This window comes from Drosophila suzukii, chromosome 3 (genome assembly GCF_043229965.1).
Source record: "Drosophila suzukii chromosome 3, CBGP_Dsuzu_IsoJpt1.0, whole genome shotgun sequence".
Lineage (NCBI taxonomy): Eukaryota > Metazoa > Arthropoda > Insecta > Diptera > Drosophilidae > Drosophila > Drosophila suzukii.
Genome location: NC_092082.1, coordinates 9281611 through 9305239, shown reverse-complemented (window position 1 = coordinate 9305239; position 23629 = coordinate 9281611). Strand labels below are relative to the sequence as shown.

The 23629-nt window shown below is 40.2% G+C and overlaps 1 protein-coding gene across 2 annotated transcripts in view; it reads left to right on the top strand.

Annotated features, from left to right (window-relative positions):
* The window catches only part of dpr6 (defective proboscis extension response 6), a 111441-nt gene that overhangs the window by 52618 nt on the left and 35194 nt on the right, over positions 1 to 23629 (top strand). For both annotated transcript variants that reach the window (XM_017079575.4, XM_017079576.4), the window contains exons 3-5: positions 16805 to 17046; positions 21209 to 21419; positions 21847 to 21974. In XM_017079575.4, the coding sequence (XP_016935064.3) occupies positions 16805 to 17046; positions 21209 to 21419; positions 21847 to 21974 (581 nt within the window). The remainder of the gene's footprint in view (positions 1 to 16804; positions 17047 to 21208; positions 21420 to 21846; positions 21975 to 23629) is intronic.

The window sequence follows — 23629 nt, the reverse complement described above, 5'->3', positions numbered from 1 at the left end:
CACACAAAGTGCTGAGCAAGGACTCCTGCTGGGCTGCAGCTCAAGTTTCTTTATTGTCACTATTTGTTAACGAGGGCTACAAGGACCCCTCAAGAAGTCCCAGAAGTTGAGACAGAATTTTCATAAAATATGCAGCTAATTACGTGTAAGTTACTTACAGCCATCTAACTATAGGAGTCAGGAGCTACTGGGCTACTCGACAAGCCATTGCACTATAATACAATTTAATTACTGGAAAAATCACAGCTAAAAGGGAACAGTGACTAGGGTGGTGAAAAATGCTCCATGTCAAATGGAGCGGAACGGCAATAGTGCGTAAATCTCGGTGCCTTAAGTAGCAGCATCTCCTAACCCCAATTGACAATGACATTTTGCCGTCATTAAGGACTGGGAACAGGACGAAACCCCCGATGCGGGGGTCCTGGCGAAGGACATTCACAGCAACCCTGGGAGCTTGTTGGTTACTGGCTGTGTAGCTGTTGACTCGTTGTGTGCGCAATTACAGAAATTAGCTTTCGTTTTTAATTTATTAGCGCCATTGTGCGTGCGCGTAATGGCGACAGGGGACCACCGACGGGCGACAGACGGAAACCTAGCAAATTTCTCCTACCAATCTCCATTATCACACTGAGAAAAAATACTAGCAAGGTGGAGTCACACAAAATTTAGAAACATTTTTCTTTCTCTTTAAAAACCTATGCGAAGGACGGTTTTTTTAACCGCAGGTTAAACTAAAATGGAAATTTTAGGCTTCACATTTTTAATTTACCCTGAATTGGATATTATTGTGTAAACTTTGCTAAACTTCATTCTCTTCCTTATTTTATTACTATGATTTGGAGACAAAAATCGTATAAAAATTTTTAACCTCTGGTTAAAAACAAAAAAAAAATATATTTTATAAAAACCTCTAGAGGTATTAAGCAAAGCATTTGAAGTGCCCAAATTCATATTATTAAATGACAGTTGTAGAATTTTATAGGACAATTGAGAACAATAAAAGCCACCATAAAATATTTCAAGGCTGTTAAGAGCAGTAATCGCTGATAAGTTGAAAACGCTTCTAAAGATTTAAATAAAGAATGCTATAAAATGTTTTATTGCAGATAATCAAGATTTAAACAAATGATTTAAGAACAAAGAAGATGTATTCCTACAGGAGATGTGAAGACAATAGCACCCCCAAAAGTCTAAAGATATCAGTAAAATTTATTGTAGTTCTCTGGGGAAATTGCCCAGGGGAACTCCTGATTGAATGTATAAAGTATTAACTAGTTATTTATACCATCGATTGCGTCCTAGAACAGATTACAAATTGTTTCCTGTGCACTGGCTTTACTTTGGTAACAGTTTCGGTTCGAGGGTTGCCTGTAGAAGGGGTGTCCCAACCTAACGTATGGCAAGACAAATGCTTCGGGCTGCTGCCGGGGCAAATTAATGTGCATATAACTTACGCCTTTAGTCCAAGGAGTGTCCCGAAGTCGGGGGCGTTGTGGGCGTGGCATGGGGGAGGCAGGGCAGGGCAGGGCCATTAAGGTTGCAGCATTTGTTTGCCTTGGCCGGGCTGAGTTTCATGCATTTTAAAGGACCACCTCCCTGGATCCTTCCCCTGCATCCCTGAACCCCTTCTCCACGCATGTCCAATGAAGTGTGTGCAGGTTTTAAAAATTTCATGATGATTTAACAGGCAACACGAACGTCATCTGTGTGCACATGTACGGTATATGTGCTATATGGCATATAAGCATGCAGAAGGCCAAAAAACATGAAAAAACCCGAAACTCTGTTGGGCTTCTGTGTGCCGTTGGACAAGTTTTTGGTTAACTGTGCGGTCCACTGGGCCGCCAATGGCCGAGATTTATTTACTCAACAGGCAAATTGCGCATAATTGAAAGAAAATATGTGAATAACGCCTGGAGTGTTTGCACCGACTCAACAGAAAATATGCAGTGCAACAATTATGAGTTCTGCTTTGTTTTTTGGGGTAGGGATTTTTGATTCCAATTTTATACTTCTTTTAATTGAGAACTATAATTAAAATGTGTGGGACTTTCTTTTATTTATCAACGTATTTAAAAATTAACATAAATATATATATTTAATAATATTGAATGTTAAGCATTTTTAAGGCATTGCTTTTGCTTATCGGGATTTTAAATATATTTTAAAATGAATTTTTTCATTTATAAAAGTAAGATATTCTTTAAAAAAGACTTCAAAGGCTTAAATATGACTACATAGGCTTAAATATAACTACATATTTATTTGTGATTTAAAGTTGAGATATTTAAAAATATGAATTCATACATCGTCCACTTTAAATGTGAATAAAATTAATCAAATTTCGAATAAATAAAAATTTAATAAGGCATGAGTTTGGCTGTATTTAACTTACAAATGCCACCTCTGTTTGCCAAGAAATTAAGCAACCTCCCTTGCTGAGTTCATTGCCTTGTATTAATAAATGTAGCCAGCTTTTATCTACAGTGCCTTTGGGAGTGGCGATGTTTTTGAGTCATTAATTATTTGGCTCGCGGATAATAAACAGTGCAGCGCGTTGCGCATACGCAGCGTTGGCCAGACGTGTTTAGCGGTCATCGAGGTTAGCCGAGCGGTTCAAGCTGCTGCGGCGGCCGTTAATAAAAAGCTCTCGAGCTCTCGAAGGTGTCTCTTTTGAGCCAGGTCGTTGGCCGAATGTCGGTGGTGTTACCTGTGTTCCGTGCATGTTGGCCACAAGCTGCGCATTAGTGTGATTGCATAACAGCTGCAGCGAGGGGAAACATGAGGGTTTTTCGGGAAACATGAAGAGGAGCCTCAAAAAAAAAATCCAAAACGAAACTAGTGAACAGCCAGGGCAACAACAGCTAACAACCGAACGAAGCCAAAACCAAATCCTTATATATAGTACGTATGTGCCACGCCGATGCTGCTGCTGGTTCTGTGGGTTGTACGTGCCGGATTTGCCACCCACTCCTTGTGGCACAAAAGTTTGCACAACACCACAAATTCTCGCAAATTTCCAGCTGCCGGCTCATAGTCGGTGATAATTTAAGTCGGAAATGTTCAAGGAGATCTCTGCTTTCGCCCCGTCCGCACGTAAACCAAATCCAAATCCAAACGAAGAAAACTACTGGCCCCCTTTTTCGCCATTCTCAAATACGAGCGTAAATTGCAATTACAACAAGTGCTATTGCATTTGCAACAAGGACACGAAATGCGAGATACAAGATACGAATCGGAATACGAATTCGTATCCGAATCCGATGAGTAATCAAAGCCAAGCAAAAATGTGAGAATGCAATTATGGCTGAGGTGGGGGGGTCGGAAAAAGTGGGTCCATGGGCTGCCATAAAGTAAATAAAACACACAATTTCTTGGCACAGTCAGCTGCAAAAGTTTACACACGCACACAGGCTGGCCGTCAAACAAACCGAAAATGAAATCATTGTCAATTCATAAAACTGAGCAAAAATGTTACAAATTGCATTTACATATGCTGCAGCATCCTTTTTTTGGTGCAGACACACGCATGCACGTTTGCCCATTACGACGTCCATTATGCTTCATTGCGAAAGGCGCCGCTTGACACATATATAGTAGTCTCGTATATATCTATATATATATATGGGGCAGGCCAAAAAGGGGGCGGGGCATGTCGGGGCAGCATCAGGCAGCAAGTGGCATGGCAGCCCTGCGGACTAAGCCCCTGGCAGCCATGTCGTTTATTTAAGATGACAGCCCCAGCAAAAGCAGAAGCAGCAGTTCCCGTTTTGGTCAAGTGTACAAAACATATTGCAGTCACTGTTACAGTTGGTTCATGTCGTAAATATACGTACTCTTCCGCAGATCGGTGGAATTTGAATAAGTGCTGCCGGGAAAATGTATTTATACCAAACGAGGAATACAAATTACCAGCTATCCGTAAGCCGTCGTGGCCATCTGGTTAATAAATTCACTTATGAATATTAATTGAGCACATTTAATATTTCTGTTTTTAAATTACCCAATTTTGGTTTCTAGCTGCCATTATTGCATTTTATTACCTCATAACCAAGTTGGCGTATGAGTTTGCACTCTTGAGATTCAACCGAAACTATTTTAGACCGAGTTTGTTAACTTTTTTATAACATTTTGGTTATATAGGTAAAATTAGAAAACTTTTGTTAGCTTTAACTCATTAATTTGTTTTTAAAAACCACGTAATAAAAAAGAGTTAAGAGTAAGAGTATTAAAGGGTACCATGCAGTTCTATAAAAATGATTAAGTTTTTGATAAAATAGAATTATTGAAAAAATTATATTGACTATAACTTAAATTACATGTATTATGGCATAGTTTACCCTCTAAAATTGACTACTTATTAGTTCATGAACTCTTCAATGCGATTTCGCGACTTTGCTAATCGCATATACCTTCGTTTCCTGCGTTGCAAGTGTTTCCTATTGGATGCTGACCTTGTTTTTGCCGCCTCGAGCGCAAATGACATTTATTAATTGGAAAACAATAATTCGCCTGCCAAAGTGGCAGGACCTTCGCCCCTCGCTGGCTGCATGCCAAGTGGCGTTCCTTGTTGCAGGATGATTTATTTCCGAGCCGAATCGAGCGGCATATCGCTCGATAACACGGTGCACGGAGTGTGGATCATGGGGCATGGGCATCGTCATCTGGCCGGTTCGGTAATCAGTTATGCAGGCAGCGATTAAAGGCCGTCATCAGCAGGAAGCGCCAAAGTATTTCGCCAGCTGGGCCCAGCTGTCTGCGCCAACCACCCACTCCATATCTCTCGTCCCATTAAAAGCTGTCAAATTTTAATGTTTTACATGGCAGGCTGAAAGTGGCAGCGGCAACATCATGATCATCATCATCCCTATACCACATCTCCATCCACTTTTACGGGCATGGTCATGGCACCTGTCCGTCCCTACCGACACACCAGTAGACATCTCAGTGCCTATCCAGGCGGTAAACATTAAAAGCACATAGTTTTAATGAAGCAGGCAAGCAGCAAGGATGTGTGGCAGTAGTAGTTGCCGCATGTCCTTGTACTTGCCGCATGCTTAACGGCTGCCTGGCACACGAGGCGTATGTGGAACGTGGCCCCAGCACGCGATAAATTCATTAAAGAACTGCGAGCGGCTCCGAAATCTGGCTGCCTAGTCTCGCGGGCAATCTAAAATAATATAGTGCGACAGTGGGAGAAAATTTAAAAAAAAATAATAAATAGATAAATAGAGTATATAAAATGGTTAAAAATGGAATGACGTGACCCAAACTCATTTCAAATATCTGGAAGGTTACTTCCCCGAAGGTTTAAAACTGGCTTTAATAATATTTGGTCTTGCAAGTGATCCTTAGGTCAATAAGAAATATCCTATAGTGATAAAAGAATTTTTTATTAATTACTAATAAAAGAAGTATAGAGAATTTTAATATGAATTATTATTTTAAGGACTTGTTTACTTAAACCCAATGGGTGAGATTTGTTGAATTTAATAAATATTTTAAGGAGTTGTAAGGTAAAAGTAGCAGAGGAGGGAAATGATAGAATCTGTTGAATGGAACAAAAATGTCAAATAAAATACTTAAAAATAAATGTTAAATGCAAATGTTCTCCAATTTTTTTGGTAGTAGATAAACCTTAATAATTGTTTTCTCTGCATGCATATTATTTTGGGCAGCCCGCTGTGAGCAGTGAGCTGCGAAGCGCACACGTTTATAGATTAACACATTTTTACTGCTGAATGTACTAATAAGGCAAACATTTCCACTTTGAGTTGCCCCCAGGAGGGACTGGGGCCCTCAGCCGCAGATTCGGCAGGAGCAGGAGCAAAAGCGGGAGCGGTATCCCGAGTATCAGGACCAGCAGCCAGCAGGACCTGCTATCTCGCACAGGGGCAAACACAGGAAAGCTTGTACGTGAGCACGTGTGTGTACTTTCGAAATTTATAACACAACGCGGCGCTGGGCTGGGAAAAAGGGAAAATTGGGAAAACGGGCTGAAAGTCAGGTGAGGAAAAATGTGAACGAGCAGCGGGGAAAACAAAGCAAAGCCAAGCGGCAAAAAATGTATTTCATTCAGTGCGCCGAGTCCCGCGAGGCTCAGCTCGTCCAGGCAGCCAGCCAGCCAGTTAAATGGCAAGTCCTCTGGGATCTGGGGGCCGATTGCCCCTCCACAATCCCTCCATTAAACTCCGGCTTCGGCCATGAATACACCGGCTCATGTTCGCCGTGTTGCTGTTGTGATTTTGGCCGAACAGTGAACGCTCCTTGGGAATGCACACACATGCTACCTGTTTCTGGTTCCTGGTTCCCGGATCCCCGTTCCCCGGCTACCAGTTTCCTATTCCCGCTCCCGAATCCCGATTACTACTCATGGATTCCGGCTGCAGCGCGTGCCTGGCACTGGCAACTTGGCAGCTGCTGCCCATCATCGATGGCAACGGACTTTGCCAGCCATCAGATTCCGAGGGACGGCGACACAAGTGCACAGGGAGAAATAATAACCATTTAAATATAGTCTTGAAAAGAAAAAAAAATATTCTTGACAAGGATAGGTAGGCAATTTTTTAGACTTTAAAAACATAATCATATATAATCATCTTAGCAAATTGAAAGTCAAATGCTGGAAAACAAATCTTTTGAAAATACTTACTCATGGGTATTATGTAAAGCCTTCTCTCAAGACTTAAAGTCATTTAAATGCCATCTTTTAGAATACTATACAAAACCTGAAATCAATAACAATAACAAATATCACGAGAATTTATAATAGCAATTTATCGAGCATAAATGTTTTTAAATACTAAACAGAATCCCAGAATCCTCGAGGGTTCGAGTAATTCGGAGTAGGCTACCAAAGAGATAATATTTTATATAATATTCTTAACATTAGATTATATACTATTTATATTTATGATACTTAAGAACCCATTTTTCCTCAGTGTAAAAATCAACTCCCACTGAAAGGCCGTGGCTTGACTTGTAATTACCACTGCATTGTGGACTTTTATTTTCTTTGTTTGCCAGTCACTTTAAGTCGGCTTGGGACCCCTGGGAGTCTGCTGCACCTGACGTCGATTGAATTACTGTTAAAATATTATCAGACAGGTCCTTGTTTTTTCGGCGCTGACTTATCAGCTGGGTACGAAAAAATTGTCTAGTTTGGAAAAGGTTGGAGCACGTTCTCGGGCTAAAGGCTTTGAGATTAGCTTGCCGTACACCTGAGCGGTTAGGTTTAACCAAGTGTAAAATTAACAGAGGGATTTTAAAATGGGTGCACAAACTCCTAATGGATGACTTTTCACTTGCCTGTTTCATTTTTAGTTTAAACTCTATTTTTAGCAGTTCTGAAAGACCTTGCCTTTTATGGAATTACACTTTTCAGCCATCATCTGTGGAAATCATTTTGCAACATTGTTATGGTTATTTTCCCACATAATCGTAAGTTATACAGAAAACATAAATGCCAACATAAATTATTTAAACTATTCAATTTGCTGTCGACGAGAGCATGTGCAAATCATTCGCGCTGAAGAAAAAGCGATAAAATGGTTAAACGCAGTCCTTTCAATGCATTTCACGCAATAAACAAAAAGCACATAAAAATGGCATCATCAACCGTACTGATGAGAATTTTAAACAATAAAGCATTCGTTGTGCGGCGGGAATGAGTTGTGGGAAACTGTAGATAAAAAGAGTGAAGGCCGCTCATCAATGCAATCATGCACGCATAAAAATCCCAATTTAATTCAATCAATTCGTGCCCGTTTTTTTTGTGTATTTCTTTGAGGTGAAACCCACTCAACGGAATACAAATTGCTGGCAACGAACTTAAGTTGGCAAGTTGGGGATAACCCAAAGGGATGTAGGACTAAGGACGAGCAGGACGAGAGCTCGGGTCTGAAGCTAAAGGAATGGCTCTGTGTGTCGCAGACGAAATTGTCTGATGAATTTCTTCAATTCAAAACGTGACTGACGCAATGATTGTGCACGTTCTTCCTCGTCCTTCCATTGGTCTATAACTAAGTGCCACTATGTAAGTGAATAACTGTCACTGCACAGATCCCGACACATCCTCCTCCTCCGACTTCGTCCTGATTGCACGTCATCAGTGCTGCTAAAGGGAATATTTTCCAGTTAAGAGTTGCCATCTATTGAATTGATAATTGATTGACAAGAGTCTGCCAAAAATATTTTTAAACATTTTTTAAAAGCTTTGCTTTAAATGTAGCTTCAAAGTAAAATGTCGTAGGTTTCGAAGTAATCCTGTCCAACTTGTAGATTAGTGCATAAGTCAGCGAATTGTGATCCTGAGGTCCTAGGTTCACGCCCAGGACTGCTTTTGTTTTGTTTTTTATTTTCTTGCTTTTACAACATTTTTGATATTCCACCAAGGTTTTTCTTTTCATTCCACCCACAGAAGTCAGGAAAATTTGCATTTTAATGCGTATTCCCCAAGACCTCTTAGGGAAAACCAGACAAACTTAAGTCTGGCGACTGTTGAAGGTCAGAGGTTATAAAAATAAATGAAAACGCAAATTTAAAGATTTTTGAATGAGATTACTTGGATCGATTTCGCTGGATTGCCAAATTTAGTTAGGATATACAAGATACAAGACTTTACTACTATAGCTGATCAAAAATATAAATATATTAAAGAGTTGTTAGATACATTTTTGGGTGTCTTTATCTTTTTGGTTCCCTTGACTTATAATTACTTTAGAGAGTTGTTGGAAACCGTTTTATGTATCCTTTAACTTTCTGATCTTTAAACCTGGCTAGTTTCCTCTTTTACCAAATTGCCAGCACTGGCCGTCGTGTGTGCATGATGAAGATGGCCTGATGGACAGACAGGAGGGCCAGCAGTGGAAGCGACATGGCTAAGCATGCCATAGTTGGCACTTTTAAGTCATTTGCTACGTTTTAACTCAATTCCAAATGCGGCCATCAACCGGAGGAGCACTCAATCAAACTCGAAGCTGCGAATGGAACTTGCAGGCAAAACGCGTTCGACAAACAAGTTGGCCACTCCCCTTTTCCTTTAGCCGCTTCTAAGCCGCATGCATATGGAATAGATGGATGGCTGGCTGGGTGGTAGACATAAAAAAAAATGAATAAAACCCAGAATGGGCCAGTTCTTAAAGCTCCCATCCTCCCAGTGATGGCAGCACGTTCTGCGGATCTGCCATCGAATTCGTGATGGCCAAAAGTGAAGCTTGTGCTGAGCCCAAAGACCAGAAAAGCGACATTTTAGCCATGTTTTTTTTTGGTTCTCTTTACATTTTTACACCCTCTAAAAAAGGAAGCTTTGGAGCTCGACTTTAGTTGCACATTTATACGCACAAACTCGTGTTTGCTGGCCTGCCATTTGGCCAGATTGTGAATTATTTAAAAATGATTTATTATATGTTTGTTTGCACTTTGCCATGTGGTTTTCCCAGCAGCTGTGTCGGCTTACAGTGGGATAAAAGAGGAGAAAAAGTGCCTAAACAAGAGGTTTGAGCTAATGCCGAGCCATGTGTGTCCATGATTTGAAGTCCCACTGTGTTGCTAAATATTTCAATGAATGGAGCGATATAAAAGAAACAACAATCCAAGAGAGCTGAGCCAAATCTATTGTGTTTTCATTTGAATTTAATATTTTATTGCGGCAGCCGGCTCAACAATTGCAATCAAGTTTGCCTTTTGCGGTTTGCCGCCAATTGTAAATATGCAATCCCCCCTTTTTCTCCGAAACCAACGACGACATGCTGTGACATGTCACTTGCCTGGCTTCAATTAAAATGTCTACATTGTGGTTTCCGGTTTCCGGTTTGGGTGAAGAGCATAAAAACTCGAAACGCTTAACCGACATTTATCAAGATACGCAGCTGCTGATTGATTAAGTTGCATTGCATAATGCAGAGACCACACACAACACCTGGCCAATCGATAAAGGATCAAATAAAATCGAATCCGGTGAAAGATCCCATTTTCCAGGGGCCCAAAAGGCCAGAGGCCGGAACCCAGGGTACGATAATAAATTGTGCCTTAAATTGCCACCCGACCCACTTCAATTTATGGCCTTGGGTATGTACCATAAATTTAAATTGAATGGTAGCGAACCCAAAAATTAACACACGCAATTAAAATTCTACAACAGTGCTGTCCTTCAAACGAGGCAAATCCATTGGCCAAGTGACATTGTGATTGTCACTCGGGCTTTTTTGGGTTCTTGGCCGGGTCCAAGGCCACTGCAGACCCTTTTCCAAGTCATTGAATAGATTTCTTTCATACGCACAGGGACACACATCCTTGGGGTTGGAAAAAGGGACCAAGGGGCGTGGCCATTGGGTGACCCCCATTAGGGCGGAAAGGCATTACACATTCTGATTGGAAAATCTATGGTGATCATTAATAAAATCGAGACTAGTGCAAAATGACAAACAATAACAGACGGCAATGGGGCAGCTCTAATCAAGGCCTGCGCAGGCAAATTGTTGGCCAAAACCAAAGGCAAACCAGGCCCGAAAGGAGCTCCTTGACTTAAATTATCATGCAAATGTTGCACAGAAAAAAAAGGGGTGGTACATAAACGATTATTCATATTATAAATTCAGATTTTAAAGTTAAAGATTTTTGTTTGAAAGGGTTAATTGGTGATAAGATAAATGGTAGGTTAATTAAATGATATGGTAGCGATGTTTTGATCACCTACCTGCCCTTCATAAAATCATAGGATATTTATTTTTCAGTAAACAAACATGTTTCAAGCTTAAAAAATCTGAAAAATTACTTTAAGCAATAAATTTTTATGTGGCAAATGATCTTTATATATGGTAATTTTATTTCAAATTTTTAGTAATGAAGATTTCAAGGGATAAAATAGATTTTTAATATACTTTATAATATAATTTATATTTATTATAATTTCCTATAATTAATTATTTCATGGCAATTTTTCTCAGTGTTCTTTCCAAGTTGTTGGGGAATGTACATTGGTTTCTGCATAAGTAGCTGCATGCATTTATGCGACCAACTTTAGCCACGGCAAATATTGTTTTAATATCTGCCGAGGACCCCGATTGCACCATTCTCCTCGCCAATTTCCCCCAGGCTGGTCTTTTTGTTGAAGCCGAAGCCGAAGCTGAAGCTGCAGCTGATGTTGTTGTTTCCCATTCTGGCCAAACTTTGAGCGGCAAACAATGCTTCATTATAAGCTCCAACCCATGCCAGAGGTGATAAGCCATGCCATAACCAGAAGCAGAACCTGGGCCAAAACCAGGACTTCCAGGACCACCAGGAGCACGGGCAACTTCTTGTATAAACTTCACTTTATGCTCTCGGCCTTCAATGTGAAAAGCACACACACTCACACAGAGCCAGCTATACACACACACATCGACACACACATCTTCTTTTAACTTACTCACATGCCATTTGCTTGTACTTTGTATGAATTTTACGAATATTTCATAACAAGAATTATGCTTGTGTCTAAGCCAAGTGTGTGTGTGTGTTTGCACACTCGCACACACACCCTGCTCGTGTGTGAGTTGTTGTCCTGTCGTATCGCATGTTTTGTCATACGAAGTGGCTATGCAAAGACAAACAAACCGGAACAACAAGAAAAATAACAACATCAACGGAGCAAGCTGCACAAAAATGTTGTCAATCAAGGTTGAAGATAACAAGAGACAAAGGCAGCAAACAGGATGTTAAGCCCTTAAATTGCCTCAGACAGCCGGGAAATGTGTCTTGATTATAAGCCAGTGAGAGTGTGTGTGTGTGAGCAGCGGTGTATCCCAAAACAAATTAAGTGGAACCAACAAATTCCTCATGCACAAACTATTTCCTTTTGAGGCTGGGCGGATTTATTTTTCATAGCATACTTTTGCGGGCAGTGTTTTGTGCTAGCTTTACTGCAACGAAAAAAGTTCGCTGAACGAAGTTGACCTAGAATATGGCTTTATAAACTTTGACAACAAAGTATGTTCTAATTTTTCTCATAAAGCATATATTTTCTTTTAAGATGAAATTTTTAAAAGGCTTTATCTTAATAATGGTTAAATAAATAGATTTATTTTAAAGACCAAACAAATGAACTGCTTTTTAGATATATATTTAATTATCTCAAATTTTGATTATAATAAAAAAATTAATTAATATTATCGACATAAATATATGTTTTTATAAAATAATGTGTTAAAAAATATATAATTTATTCATGTTTTTATTTGATATTGGAAAATCAAGACACAATTTAATTTTAAAATCTTCGTTAAATTCACATTCTCGACCATAAAAACTTAATTTATCATTAAACAAATAAAAACATTCCATATTGACCAGCAAATAATGCATTCGTAAATCACTTTAAGCCAATTAATAAGGTCAACTCCTGCGGAAAATATGATCAACTTTTGGTGGCAAGTGTGGAGTATCCTTGCATTGTGTTTCCAATTTGTAGCCTTGCTCGGTTTTTTTCTTCTTTTCTTCGGGGGTAATCATGCGAGCAATTAAACTGCTCTCGATTGGCGCTAATTAATGAACAGCATTAAAAATTATTATGTGTGAAGCAAAGAAGCGGCGCAAATATGACAGCCGTCTTTTCAACAAAGAACCGACCACGCCCACCAAAAACCCCCGCCCACATACACAATTTCAATTTTCGTGCCATGTAATTTGCGTGGATAATTTATATGCACGGCAGGCGCACATATATGTGTGTATATAGAAGACGCTCTACACCTTATCCCCCAGATGGGCGATATTGCTCCTGGTGCGAGATGAAATAAATTTTGCAGCATCATTTAAGCTTAATTAAGACATCCCAGCCGCAGGCGATGATGGCCAAAAGAGCAGCGAGCGAATGGCGGCCACAAAAGCCTCCCAATGCACCGTGCTCAACATAAATAAATGAGTGACTGGATTCTGGAGTGGTTCGATGGTTCAGTGGTTCGGTGGTTCGGCGGCTCGGTGGTTCCCATTTGAGTGGTGGCCGCGTGCATATTCAAGAGGGCCAACATCTCAATGCCCATTTGATTTCCAGCCAACTCACGAGGCCACGCATTAAATCGCTTAGACAATGTCAAAAGGCATCATTACTCAACGGGCTGCTGGCAGGCCACGTTCAAGACCCAACCAATTGCCCTCGTCATCTCATCTGAGTGGTGCGATAAAGCAGTCAATAAACAGAAAGGGGAGAACTGGAATGTAGAGCAGGGTTTGGACTATATGATACCTGGTACACAATGTCTTGATAGGAAATATGATCAAAACCTATAAATATTGGAAATGGTTAAGACTTTCCCCAATCTTTATAACATTTCCGGATTTCTGTTTTTAATTTTAGATTTTTTAAATCAAGTTTTTGTAGAAATATGCCTTAAGTGCTAGGATCCTATTCGGTAACACAATTCCATTAAAGTTTGATATCTTTTTCTTCCCTCTCCCATTTAGTTTAACTCAGTAGAAATATGTCTTAAGTGCTTAGATACCATTACATTCTGTAACACTATTCCATTAGAGTTCAATATCCTTTTCTTTCCCTCCCACATTCAATTCAACAAAATACAATATACCCCCGTTCTTCACCATCACCAGGTATACACAAGAACTGGAATAAAGAAGTAGTATAGACTCAAACAGAAAAGGAGTATTCCGTGTAATTCGATTCCCAGCCAATGTTGATTTTTAATTACCGCGAAGGCAACGAAACGAAACGATATTTACTATGAAATTCAATGCTATTAAACACAATTAAGTGCGTCGGGATCCCCAGCTTTCTAAATTACAACCCCAACATAAGCAGGCAATTATGGGAGTGGATCCGGGGGGTTTTATAAGCTTAATTCATTGAGGCAAAGGTTCAAAGTGTTGCACATTACGCATCATTTCAGTCGACTTTCACGACCCGCGGCCCTTTTCCCATATTTCCCTTGTGTCTCTGCCAAAAAGTGGAATGGAGAAAAAAACAGTGCCGAAACAAAAGCGTGAAAATTGCAAAAGTTTTCTTAATTGCTCCACGCGGCTCGTCAACGTTGTCGAAAATTAAGGGCAAATATGCAAAGTCATTGTGTGAGTGGGTGAAGCGAGTGGGTTTGGGGACGTAGGTGATGGGTTTTTCGGGAGGGTACGAGGGTACGGGGTTGGGCTGTACTGGCACTGATGGAAGGGCCTGGCCCCCATAATGATTAAACCAACCCCAGTCGCACGCACATGGGGAGAAAAAGTGAGAAAACCCACTCGAATCGCGCCCACTTGCACACATGCCGCTTTCCCATCGGACCCAAATGAGGAAAATTCAGCGGTGGCAATTGAATTCGAATTTACCCCTTCTTAAAGCAGGCTTGGGATGGTGAAAACGGGTCTTTAAGTAGAGGAAAATGATAGTATTAACAAGATTAAATTTAAGATTACCTAAGACAATAATCTCAGTTGGTTAAAAAAAATTCTAACATTATTCAATAGATTTTTTTTCATAAATAGATTAAATTATGTTATTGTTTTTAATAATAACTCGTTGCATAATAACTCTTGAACGCAGATAATGAACTATGGAAATGCATCTAACATTGTTCCATGCACATCAGAAACAAACCTTATGATCTAAAAACATGATAACTCTAATTACTTAAAATTAATATTTAATAGTTCTAAGCAATCCCTAGTTGAAATTTGTATTGTTATTTCACTAAGCCTTTAGCTATTGTTGCTATTCCCTTCAGAGACTTCAGGAACACACTCGATTATCTTAAAACTGGGAATTTTCGTATTAGAACTTCCCTCCAAAGTTGTCTACAACCTCCACCGCAAAATGGCTTGTCTTCTGGGAATAGGAGAAACATTAACATGAGTGCAGTTAACAAACCACTAAGCTGAGCAGCGACAAATCCACATGTCCTGCGAGTTGAAGGATTCAGGATGCAGGATGCAGCCAGCTAGACAGACAGGCAAAAAGAAGAGGCATTTGCCAGCTGGATAAATGGAGACTGTGGTGCTGCAAATGCCAATTGCAGTGGAGCAGCTTAAATTAAATGCCACATTCACTCAAATTTACCCACATTAAGCATATTGAGCTTGCCACGCCCCCTTTTGCTTGGAAAAGCGCGTTACTTGGGGGGAAAGTGGATTTTCCCAGCTGCCTTTTGTTTAATGAAGCCGAAGTTGTGGGTGCGCACTTGCACGTTTAAAAACACAGGGAAAAATCAAGGACAGGTGTTCGAAAAATATTGCAAAAAAAACAATCCTTATTTAAAAAACAACCCTCTGTTGTTAATAACAAAACAATAAAATTAAATTTAAAAATAATTTTTTTAATATTAAGGTTTTCTTCTATTTAATTTATCGTAATGGTTATTCATATATCATTAAAAAATCTATTGTCACAGCTCTTTGCATTGTTTTTCCAGTGCATTTATTCGTGTGAACGTTGGGCGCGTGCATGTGGAAAAACAGTTTTCGAATGAATGCAAGTTTTAATCCTTGAAATATGATTTGAGTGCAAATATTTTGCATAACCATGAGCCCGACAGTGAAAAGGGTTGGCCGCAGAAAAAGAAAGGGGAGACTTGCGGTTGCCATCTGTGTGAGTGTGTGTGATTGTGTGTACGTGTGAGCAGTGACACAATTCCGCTTGCAACATGTGTGTGTCTGTGTGTGTGTGCACTTGTACTTGCCAACCGCAAACACTTCACTCTCTTGAAGGTTGCCTCTTTCTACTTTCTCCTCTCAGTCCCCTAACCCCTTTTTCACAGCTTCTACCGAAGAGCAGAAGCCACAGACCCCATTTGCAGAATCAGTTCCCCGGCGCACAGTGCTTTACTTTGTAGAAAACATGACAACCAAATAAATATCTTTAAAATATATCTTATATTACATTTATAAAGAAATCATAAGGTTAGATAAGCTCAGGAATATGGATACAATTTTTAAGCTTATACCAATAGCTGCATTCAAATACACTTTTCGAGGTTTTAAAAATATATCCATTATAATATATGATTTTGAAATATATTATTATGACATTGCTATGTATGATACCTCTTCTTACCTAAATATTTAAATGATTCTAATCCTAAGTATGTTTTTGTTTGTAATGAAAATAGGTCTATTGAGGATTATTTACTTAATAAAATGAATTCCATTTAAAAGAAAAATAAAAATAGTTTTAAAATATTTAAAATCGTATTATGGACTTTATCAAAAACTATTTTCAATTTTTTAGTAATAAAGTGTTTCACTGTATATTGTACTGAAATTCGCACCCTGTCTGCTGGTTTAAAAATGCATTTGTTCAGGACCCTCGGTCATCATTGAAGAATAAAAGCTCACGGGCCTAATACCAGTGCCCTGGCCACTTGGACTCACCTTTCGACCACAGGGCCAAGTAACATAGCACTTTTAATGAGCAAAGTTAGGGCGGTACCAGGATCCGACCCCTTCCTACCCCTAACCCGTAACCCCTGAACCCCTGAACCCCTGAACCCCTAAGTCCCTGACAACTGACTGCATCCAAAGAGTGTTACTCAGTGTGTAAGGGGTTTTTTGGGCGTAACCCCATCCGAGTGACTGAATGAATGTAAATGTCATTTCGTGTGCGACTGGCATGCCACACAAATTTCTTGCCAACAGCTGCACTTTGGGTTTTTAATATTTTCGTGGCAAGCCGCACAAAGATAAAAGGTTCGCATTTGCATATCTATATGTATGTATACATGGGGATGGGGGCTTAGGTTTAGGTGCATTTGTGTCTATTTCCAGCTTTTGACTTTTTCACACCGAAATTCACTTCTCACCCGGCTCTTTTTGCCTCCATTTTCAGACATGACAAATGGCGGTGTGCAGGGACCCATCGAGGGCTACAACTCGCTGGACGACCTGCTGACAACCACGCCGACTCCCGGCCAGGCGGCCCTGCTCCTGCCCACCGCGCCCACCGCCGCCTACACCCATCCCAAGTGGATGGAGCCCTACTTCGATCCCTCGACGCCGCGCAATGTCACCGCCCTCATGGGCAAGTCCGCCTATCTCAGCTGCCGTGTGCGCAATTTGGCCAACAAAACGGTGAGTTTTGGCTTAAAGGTGGTGCACTAAGAGAAAAAGTGGAAACTGTTAACTGTATTGTTTAAAGAAGAATTCACTTCATTTTAAATTTTTGTAAAGAGTTTTATAATTTGTTTAAACAGCCTGCCTTTATTTTACTACAACAAATTTATATAGAACATCTCCGAACTATATATTATAAAAATGGCTGATTTTGTTGATCAATACTTATGTACATGCCAATAACAATTTTTTTTATAGTAACTTTACCATTTTATAGTATTTTTACTATTTCTTAGGTAGTTTTTCCTTTTTTCTAATAGTTTTACTATTTTTAAGTCGTTTTACTTTTTTTATAGTAGTTATAATAAAATTTGAATTTAACCATTACATTTTTAGAGTGATTTTCAAAATGCCTTTTTTTAGTAATTTTACTACTTTGTTGTAGTTAAACTATTCCACCGCATTCTTGATTGAACAATTATTAGTTAAGTTATAGTGGTTAAATGAGTAATGGGTATATGATAGTTGAGACATTCGACAAAAGCGCACTCTCACGTTTGTTTTTTAATTTTTTTTGAAAGTCCTGGAACCAAAAGGGTAATTTTTTTTCAGTGTATATCTGGGACTGACTGTTTTTGGTGCGGGGCTTACGGGGTTAACAGCGTACTCGTGTCGAAAAGTTTGTTGTCGTGCGTGACGACAACGAGTCGCCTTGCCATTAAAGTTTGCAGCAACTTTCGTTTATTCTCCATGCGCGGAATAATTTTTATTTTTTGTGCCCGCCTCCCGCGTTGATATCTTGGCTGATTTCCTAACCCGCCGACGCGTAGACAAAATTGTAATTCCCCTAGCATGATGGTGAAATTTTTAATTAGTTCCTTAACCTCTTGGCCCCGCCCCCTTTGTTGACGTTTTGCGGTAAGGCGACTTTTAAGTTGGCTTGAAGTTGTTTTCTTTTTTTTTTACTTTTGTTTTGTCTTCTGGAAATTTAGCAATTTCATTTTGTGCCTCCTTTTTGTTTTTCTTCTGCCGCCGCTGTTGTTGTTTTGCAATTGTTTCCTTTGTTTATCTGCTTTAATTGCTCCCCTTTTCCGCTTTCTGCGGGGTCAGAAGACAAAGGTCGGCCGTAGGCAACCTGCTGCTCCTTGGGCTTAATCTCCAGTGTTTTCCCGCTGTCACATTCAGACGGCATAAAAATTCCCCAGATATATTCATGTGTTTTGTAAGCATTTTGTACCATTTAATTGGGGTAGATGGGCATCCGTTGAAGTGTGTTTAATGAAATGTATATAATTGTCAAAAGGTGACTTTGTTAATATGCCCAAGAGAAGGGTTTATGAATAATTAGGCAGTGACAGGCGATTTATGAGGGGCACACATGTTTGTGCCCCCGGAGATGATTTAACTTTCAACTCAAAAAAAAGAAGGAAAAAATGTGCAAATAGATTTTCCCTTCTTTTCCTCGGCAAAGTGCGATGCCGAAAACCAACAAACTTTCAACACGCTCGCGAGCACTTGACACAAATGCGCCACCAGGAAGTGGATCCCGCTGCCAGCCAGTGAAATGGAGATGCGGATGCTGATGCGGATACAAATGCGGATGCGGATGGCGTTGCAGGATGCCGTTAGCAGGCGCAACTTTTAATTTCTTGCCAAACAAAAGAGCGACGAGTGGCAGTCCCAGAAAACTCAGCCATGTCGGCTAACACATACATCAACTGTTAAACCTCAAGTGGGCGCGCCTTTTTCAGTACCATAACCCCCTGCCACGCCCATGCAGTAACCCCTTAACCCCCCTCTCAATTGCATTTGAGCGCGAAATTATTTAAACAATTTCATGAAATTGCTCTCGCCGCACGCGTCAACAGCACTTGGCTCACAGTCCGAGTTGCACGAGGCCCAAAGTTTCAGTGCCGCCACAAAGGACCACCCCGAACCACCCTGAACCACCCCATACAATCCAGCACCACTTTGCACCACCCTGGTGGCTCCAATGGCTCCCCCCACTGGGCACGACTTGCAACTTGAAGCGGAATGTCGAGATGTTGTTGCTGTTTTTGATGTTGTACACTCAAAAAAAAGAAGTTGTAATTCAAAATATTTCAGAGTTCCGTTTAGTAAGCCCTACCATAAAAAATTATACTACTTTTATTTCAGTACCCCTTTTTTACATGACTCTTAATAATATTTTTATCAATTATCATAAATTTTTATGTCGAATCTCAGAAACGACTAAACTATATTATCAACAAAATAATTACAAACATATTTTATCATTTTGTATTTTATTATCATCTCTGATCAAGTCAATATTTAAAACTTTAGGATCATATTATATTTAATATGTATTTAATTATCTTCACTTTATAAAGCTGTCATCAAAATTTAACTAAATATTTAATGATTAAAATGACTTAGTAATTTCAACAAATTTTTTTTTCTTAAGTTCTGGTAAATATAAAAAATTACAATAATATAGAATTCAAAAACTTGGTTTCATGGTTGGCTAAAGAAATAAAATAAAATCCCCAAACAAAGATTGTAACAAAGCAATTAGTAGTAAGAATGTTGAGTTTTTCCCACAGTTTGTTGGCCACATTTTAAAATAATTTCCGATATTTTTTCCCTCTGCATTTCCCGTTCATATTGCAGGGGCGTGGCTGCTAATATGAGACCGCCCCCCTGGGGAACAAGAGTTTGGGGTTTTGGGGGCGTGGCTCCATTACAGCACCGCATGCAGCACAGCGTGCACTTGTTAATTACGCTTTAATTTGTTGCGTAAAATGTTTGTTTAATGGCGGCGATGTCGTTGCGAGTGTGCGGGAGTTGTCAAAAGTGCGAGCGCCATGTTTTTCTCACTTTTATGCACTCTCGCATGCACTTTCACCGAGCCACCGAACCTAAAACAGAACCCATCAGGATGAAACCCAGCCATATCCTCGGCCCGAGAACTCAATTGTTGAAGGCGGCCCTCGAAAGTATGCAACACAACATTGCGTATAATTAAACGCACGCATCATTGTGGGCGGTGAAAGGGGTACTTTCTTTTCACTGGCGGAATTTACCATACATACGTGTGGCGGTGCATGTGGGTACTTGGCTGTCAAGTGCGATAATTTTGCATTTACATTTGACTTAATAAGTTTACGTAAGCCGCCCTGCCAGCTCACAAAGTTATCTCTGTGCACCGCAAACTACTTAAAAAGTTTGTGATAATTAAGCAAAGCCAAAAGCAGCTCGAGCACGACCACCAGCAGCAGCGGCCCCAGAGATTCCGCCGAGATTCGGGGATTCCCCTCCTGCAAACCAAAAACCAACCAACTGAAAATTCAAGCAGTTCGTCACACGTTGCTCATACGTCACGTACGCCCGGCGAAAAAGATGCAAAACTTTTCTACGCCCTTCGCTCCCTGAAGGCGGTCTTTTATTCGATTTTGATGGCACTGCGTCGGCAATTCGTTTTCAATTGCTGCATTTTTAATGGGCCAGCCGCTGGCTCAAGGAGCAGACAAATGGCGCGATTTTGGGAGCTTTAAAATAATGATATCGTTTTGTGTGAAACTCGCTTAATTGAAAGAAACTTGAGACGTTTAAGAAGGATTGTCTGTAGGCTTTTCAATTTTTAGTCGGGAGAGAATATTGAACTTAAACAAAACGTCTAAAGAATGCTAGAGATTGTTAACACACTTCATATCTGCAATATTTAATTTTAATATTTATTTTATTATGCAGAATTCTCTTAGTTATTTATACTTTTTCATTATATTTTAGTGTTAGACATCATAACGTAAACTAGTTCTGTAAAATTAATATGTACTCGTAATATTTCATTAGTTACCATCCTTTGCTCTTGTTTTTTAACTGACGACAGATCAAAAAAATTTTTTCAAACGTGTTAAGAAATTGCTTTTCTACATTTTTCAAGTAGCTCCATTAAATCGTGTTATATATTACACTTATAAAAATGTTTTCTATTTTGCATTTTAAGTGTACTTTATTTTATTTATGTAAAAACCTTACCCTTCTGTAGTAATACATCTTATAAATTTCCCTACCTTTTTCAATTCCGTACAAGCTCTCCATTAGGTTGATTACCAGATTCCGAAACACTACAGAGCAATCCTTTTGATTTAGCCCCGGCAAGAGTACAAATATTTGCGATTGTTTTGGAATTTTGCAGGTGTCCTGGATTCGGCACCGCGACATCCACATACTGACGGTGGGCTCGTACACCTACACCTCCGACCAGCGGTTCCAGGCCACCCATCACCAGGACACCGAGGACTGGACCCTGCAGATAAAGTGGGCCCAGAAGCGGGACGCCGGGATGTACGAGTGCCAGATATCCACGCAGCCGGTGCGCAGCTATTTCGTTCGCCTGAATGTTGTGGGTGAGTTGAGAGGTCATCAGATGGGGATTCCGATGCCGATTCGGTTTCGCAACCGGGCTTCATAAAAAATCTACCATTTGTCGTCGCAAATAACAAAGGACTGCTCGGTGAGCAGCCCTGATGACAAAATACAACAAAAAAAGCAAGAGGAGAAATGCGGAAAAAACGAAGTTGTTGACCAAATAAATTACACACGGCAAACGAGTGAGCAACATGCACGGCCAAGGAAAAGGCCATGTCGATGGAACGTCGAGTTCTTGGTTTTCATGCGACAATAATTCCATTTTATCTCGTACTTTATTATTCTACAGTGCCAGCCAGAGGACAGCGCCCACCTTTCGTCCTTTGCGACATCACTTCTTTTTTTTTTTCATACACTTACTTTTCCTCGCCTTTCTTTCTATCTTTTTCGGTGTGTCTCCTCCAGTGCCAACGGCCACCATCCTGGGAGGTCCTGACCTTCACGTTGATAAAGGCAGCACCATAAATCTCACTTGCACTGTAAAGTTCAGCCCCGAACCGCCGGCCTACATCTTTTGGTATCACCACGAGGAGGTAATTACAGTTTATTCGTATATCCCAGTCCTCGAGAAGTGCCATCTTACGTTAGCTCATCTTAAGTACTGAGAAATTTCGGGGGAAATCATTAAGATACTTTTTTATTTGAACATTTAAAAATGTGTTTTTTTAATTTTAAGTGGTTATAGGAAGAGATTTTCCCCTCACTTATATAATAACTTATTATTTTTATTGGTTATTCCCACATCACCCAAACTCAATCTTAAAAACCTTCTGATTTGTTCTATAATCCCAAAACATCCCCATTTTGTACTTATTCCTTTAACACTCTAATTGCCCTCATCAGCAATATTTTATTCGCTTAACAATGACATGTGTCACTGGCAACTTGGGAACTCTGGCTCCCGATCAGAAAACTTCAATCCCCCTCCGGGAAAACTTCGTTACTCATACGCCACCGGGTGTCGACAAAAGTTATCCTTCCCTCCTTTCGCCTTTTTGCTGACATTTTGCCCGCCACATCCTTTTCCGATTTTTGCCAGACCCTCATCAGATTTGGGCAGCATATCTCCCCATCGTCAACGTTGTTTAAACGTCAGCTGTTGTTATTTTAATGAGTGAATCAACGCGCTCTGCGTTATCCTGCGTCCTTCACACACGGAAATGCAAATTGCGGGGAAAGGATAACTGGGTCAATGGCGCTGGGAGGACTGGTTATGTTTAAATTACCGTTGCTGACAAATAGAGAGGGATTTTCAGATCATTCCCTGATTAGTTGTCCTTGCCCTGCTGCCAATTAGTCCTGTTGTCTTAGCCAAGTTAAGCAGCATTCACAGCTGGCTAATTGCAGAGTGCTAAATCCGCCACAGTTGCACGCTAATTGCAATGCAAAAGCCAAACAAAATATCAACAAAAAAGGGTCCTTGGTCTTGGTCTAAAAAAAGCAAAAGCTGAGTTAAATGCGCAGCACACACAAATCCGGCCAACAACTGCTGCTCACTTCTTGCACTTGGCCACTTGGCGTATTTTAATGTATTCCAGGAATTTTCTAATTAAAATCCTTGCTACCTGTGAGTGTATGTGTTTTTGTGTGCCAAGAGTGGCCGCAGGAACCTTAACGCGTCCTTGCTGCAGGCTTTTCTGTCGAGTCCTGCCCTGCACTGTCCGTACTTCGTGCTCCGAGCTCCGTGCGCACGGATTATTTACGATCCATGCAAATTTGCTGTTAATTAGTTTAATGGATGGATAAACCCAGTTGATGCACTTCCAGCGCGGCTGGCTGCCTGAAATGCATGCAGCACTTTTTGCCCCGCACTTCCGGTCGGTAATTGTAATTAACGTGTTGCATATTTTCAAAACCATTTTTTCCCACCTGAGGTCAGAGGGCGCCTTGACAGCTCCGGCTGGCACATATGTGTAGCTAATTCCAGCAAATAACTGGCATTTCCCGTTGCCTTGGCTTCGGCTTATGGCCAACTTCTTGGTCCTGTTGGCCATATTCAAGTGGAATTTGCTGTCCATCGTTCGTTCTTTACAACAGTCAAATCCTCTGCCTTAGGCTTACTTGATGTAGTAGGTATTTTTTTATGATCCTTCGATTCCTATCCTCGAAATATGCGGGCGATTATTGTGTTGCTGAGTGCCACATAAATCAGATATATGCACATTTTCAATGTGCTACACACATTTTA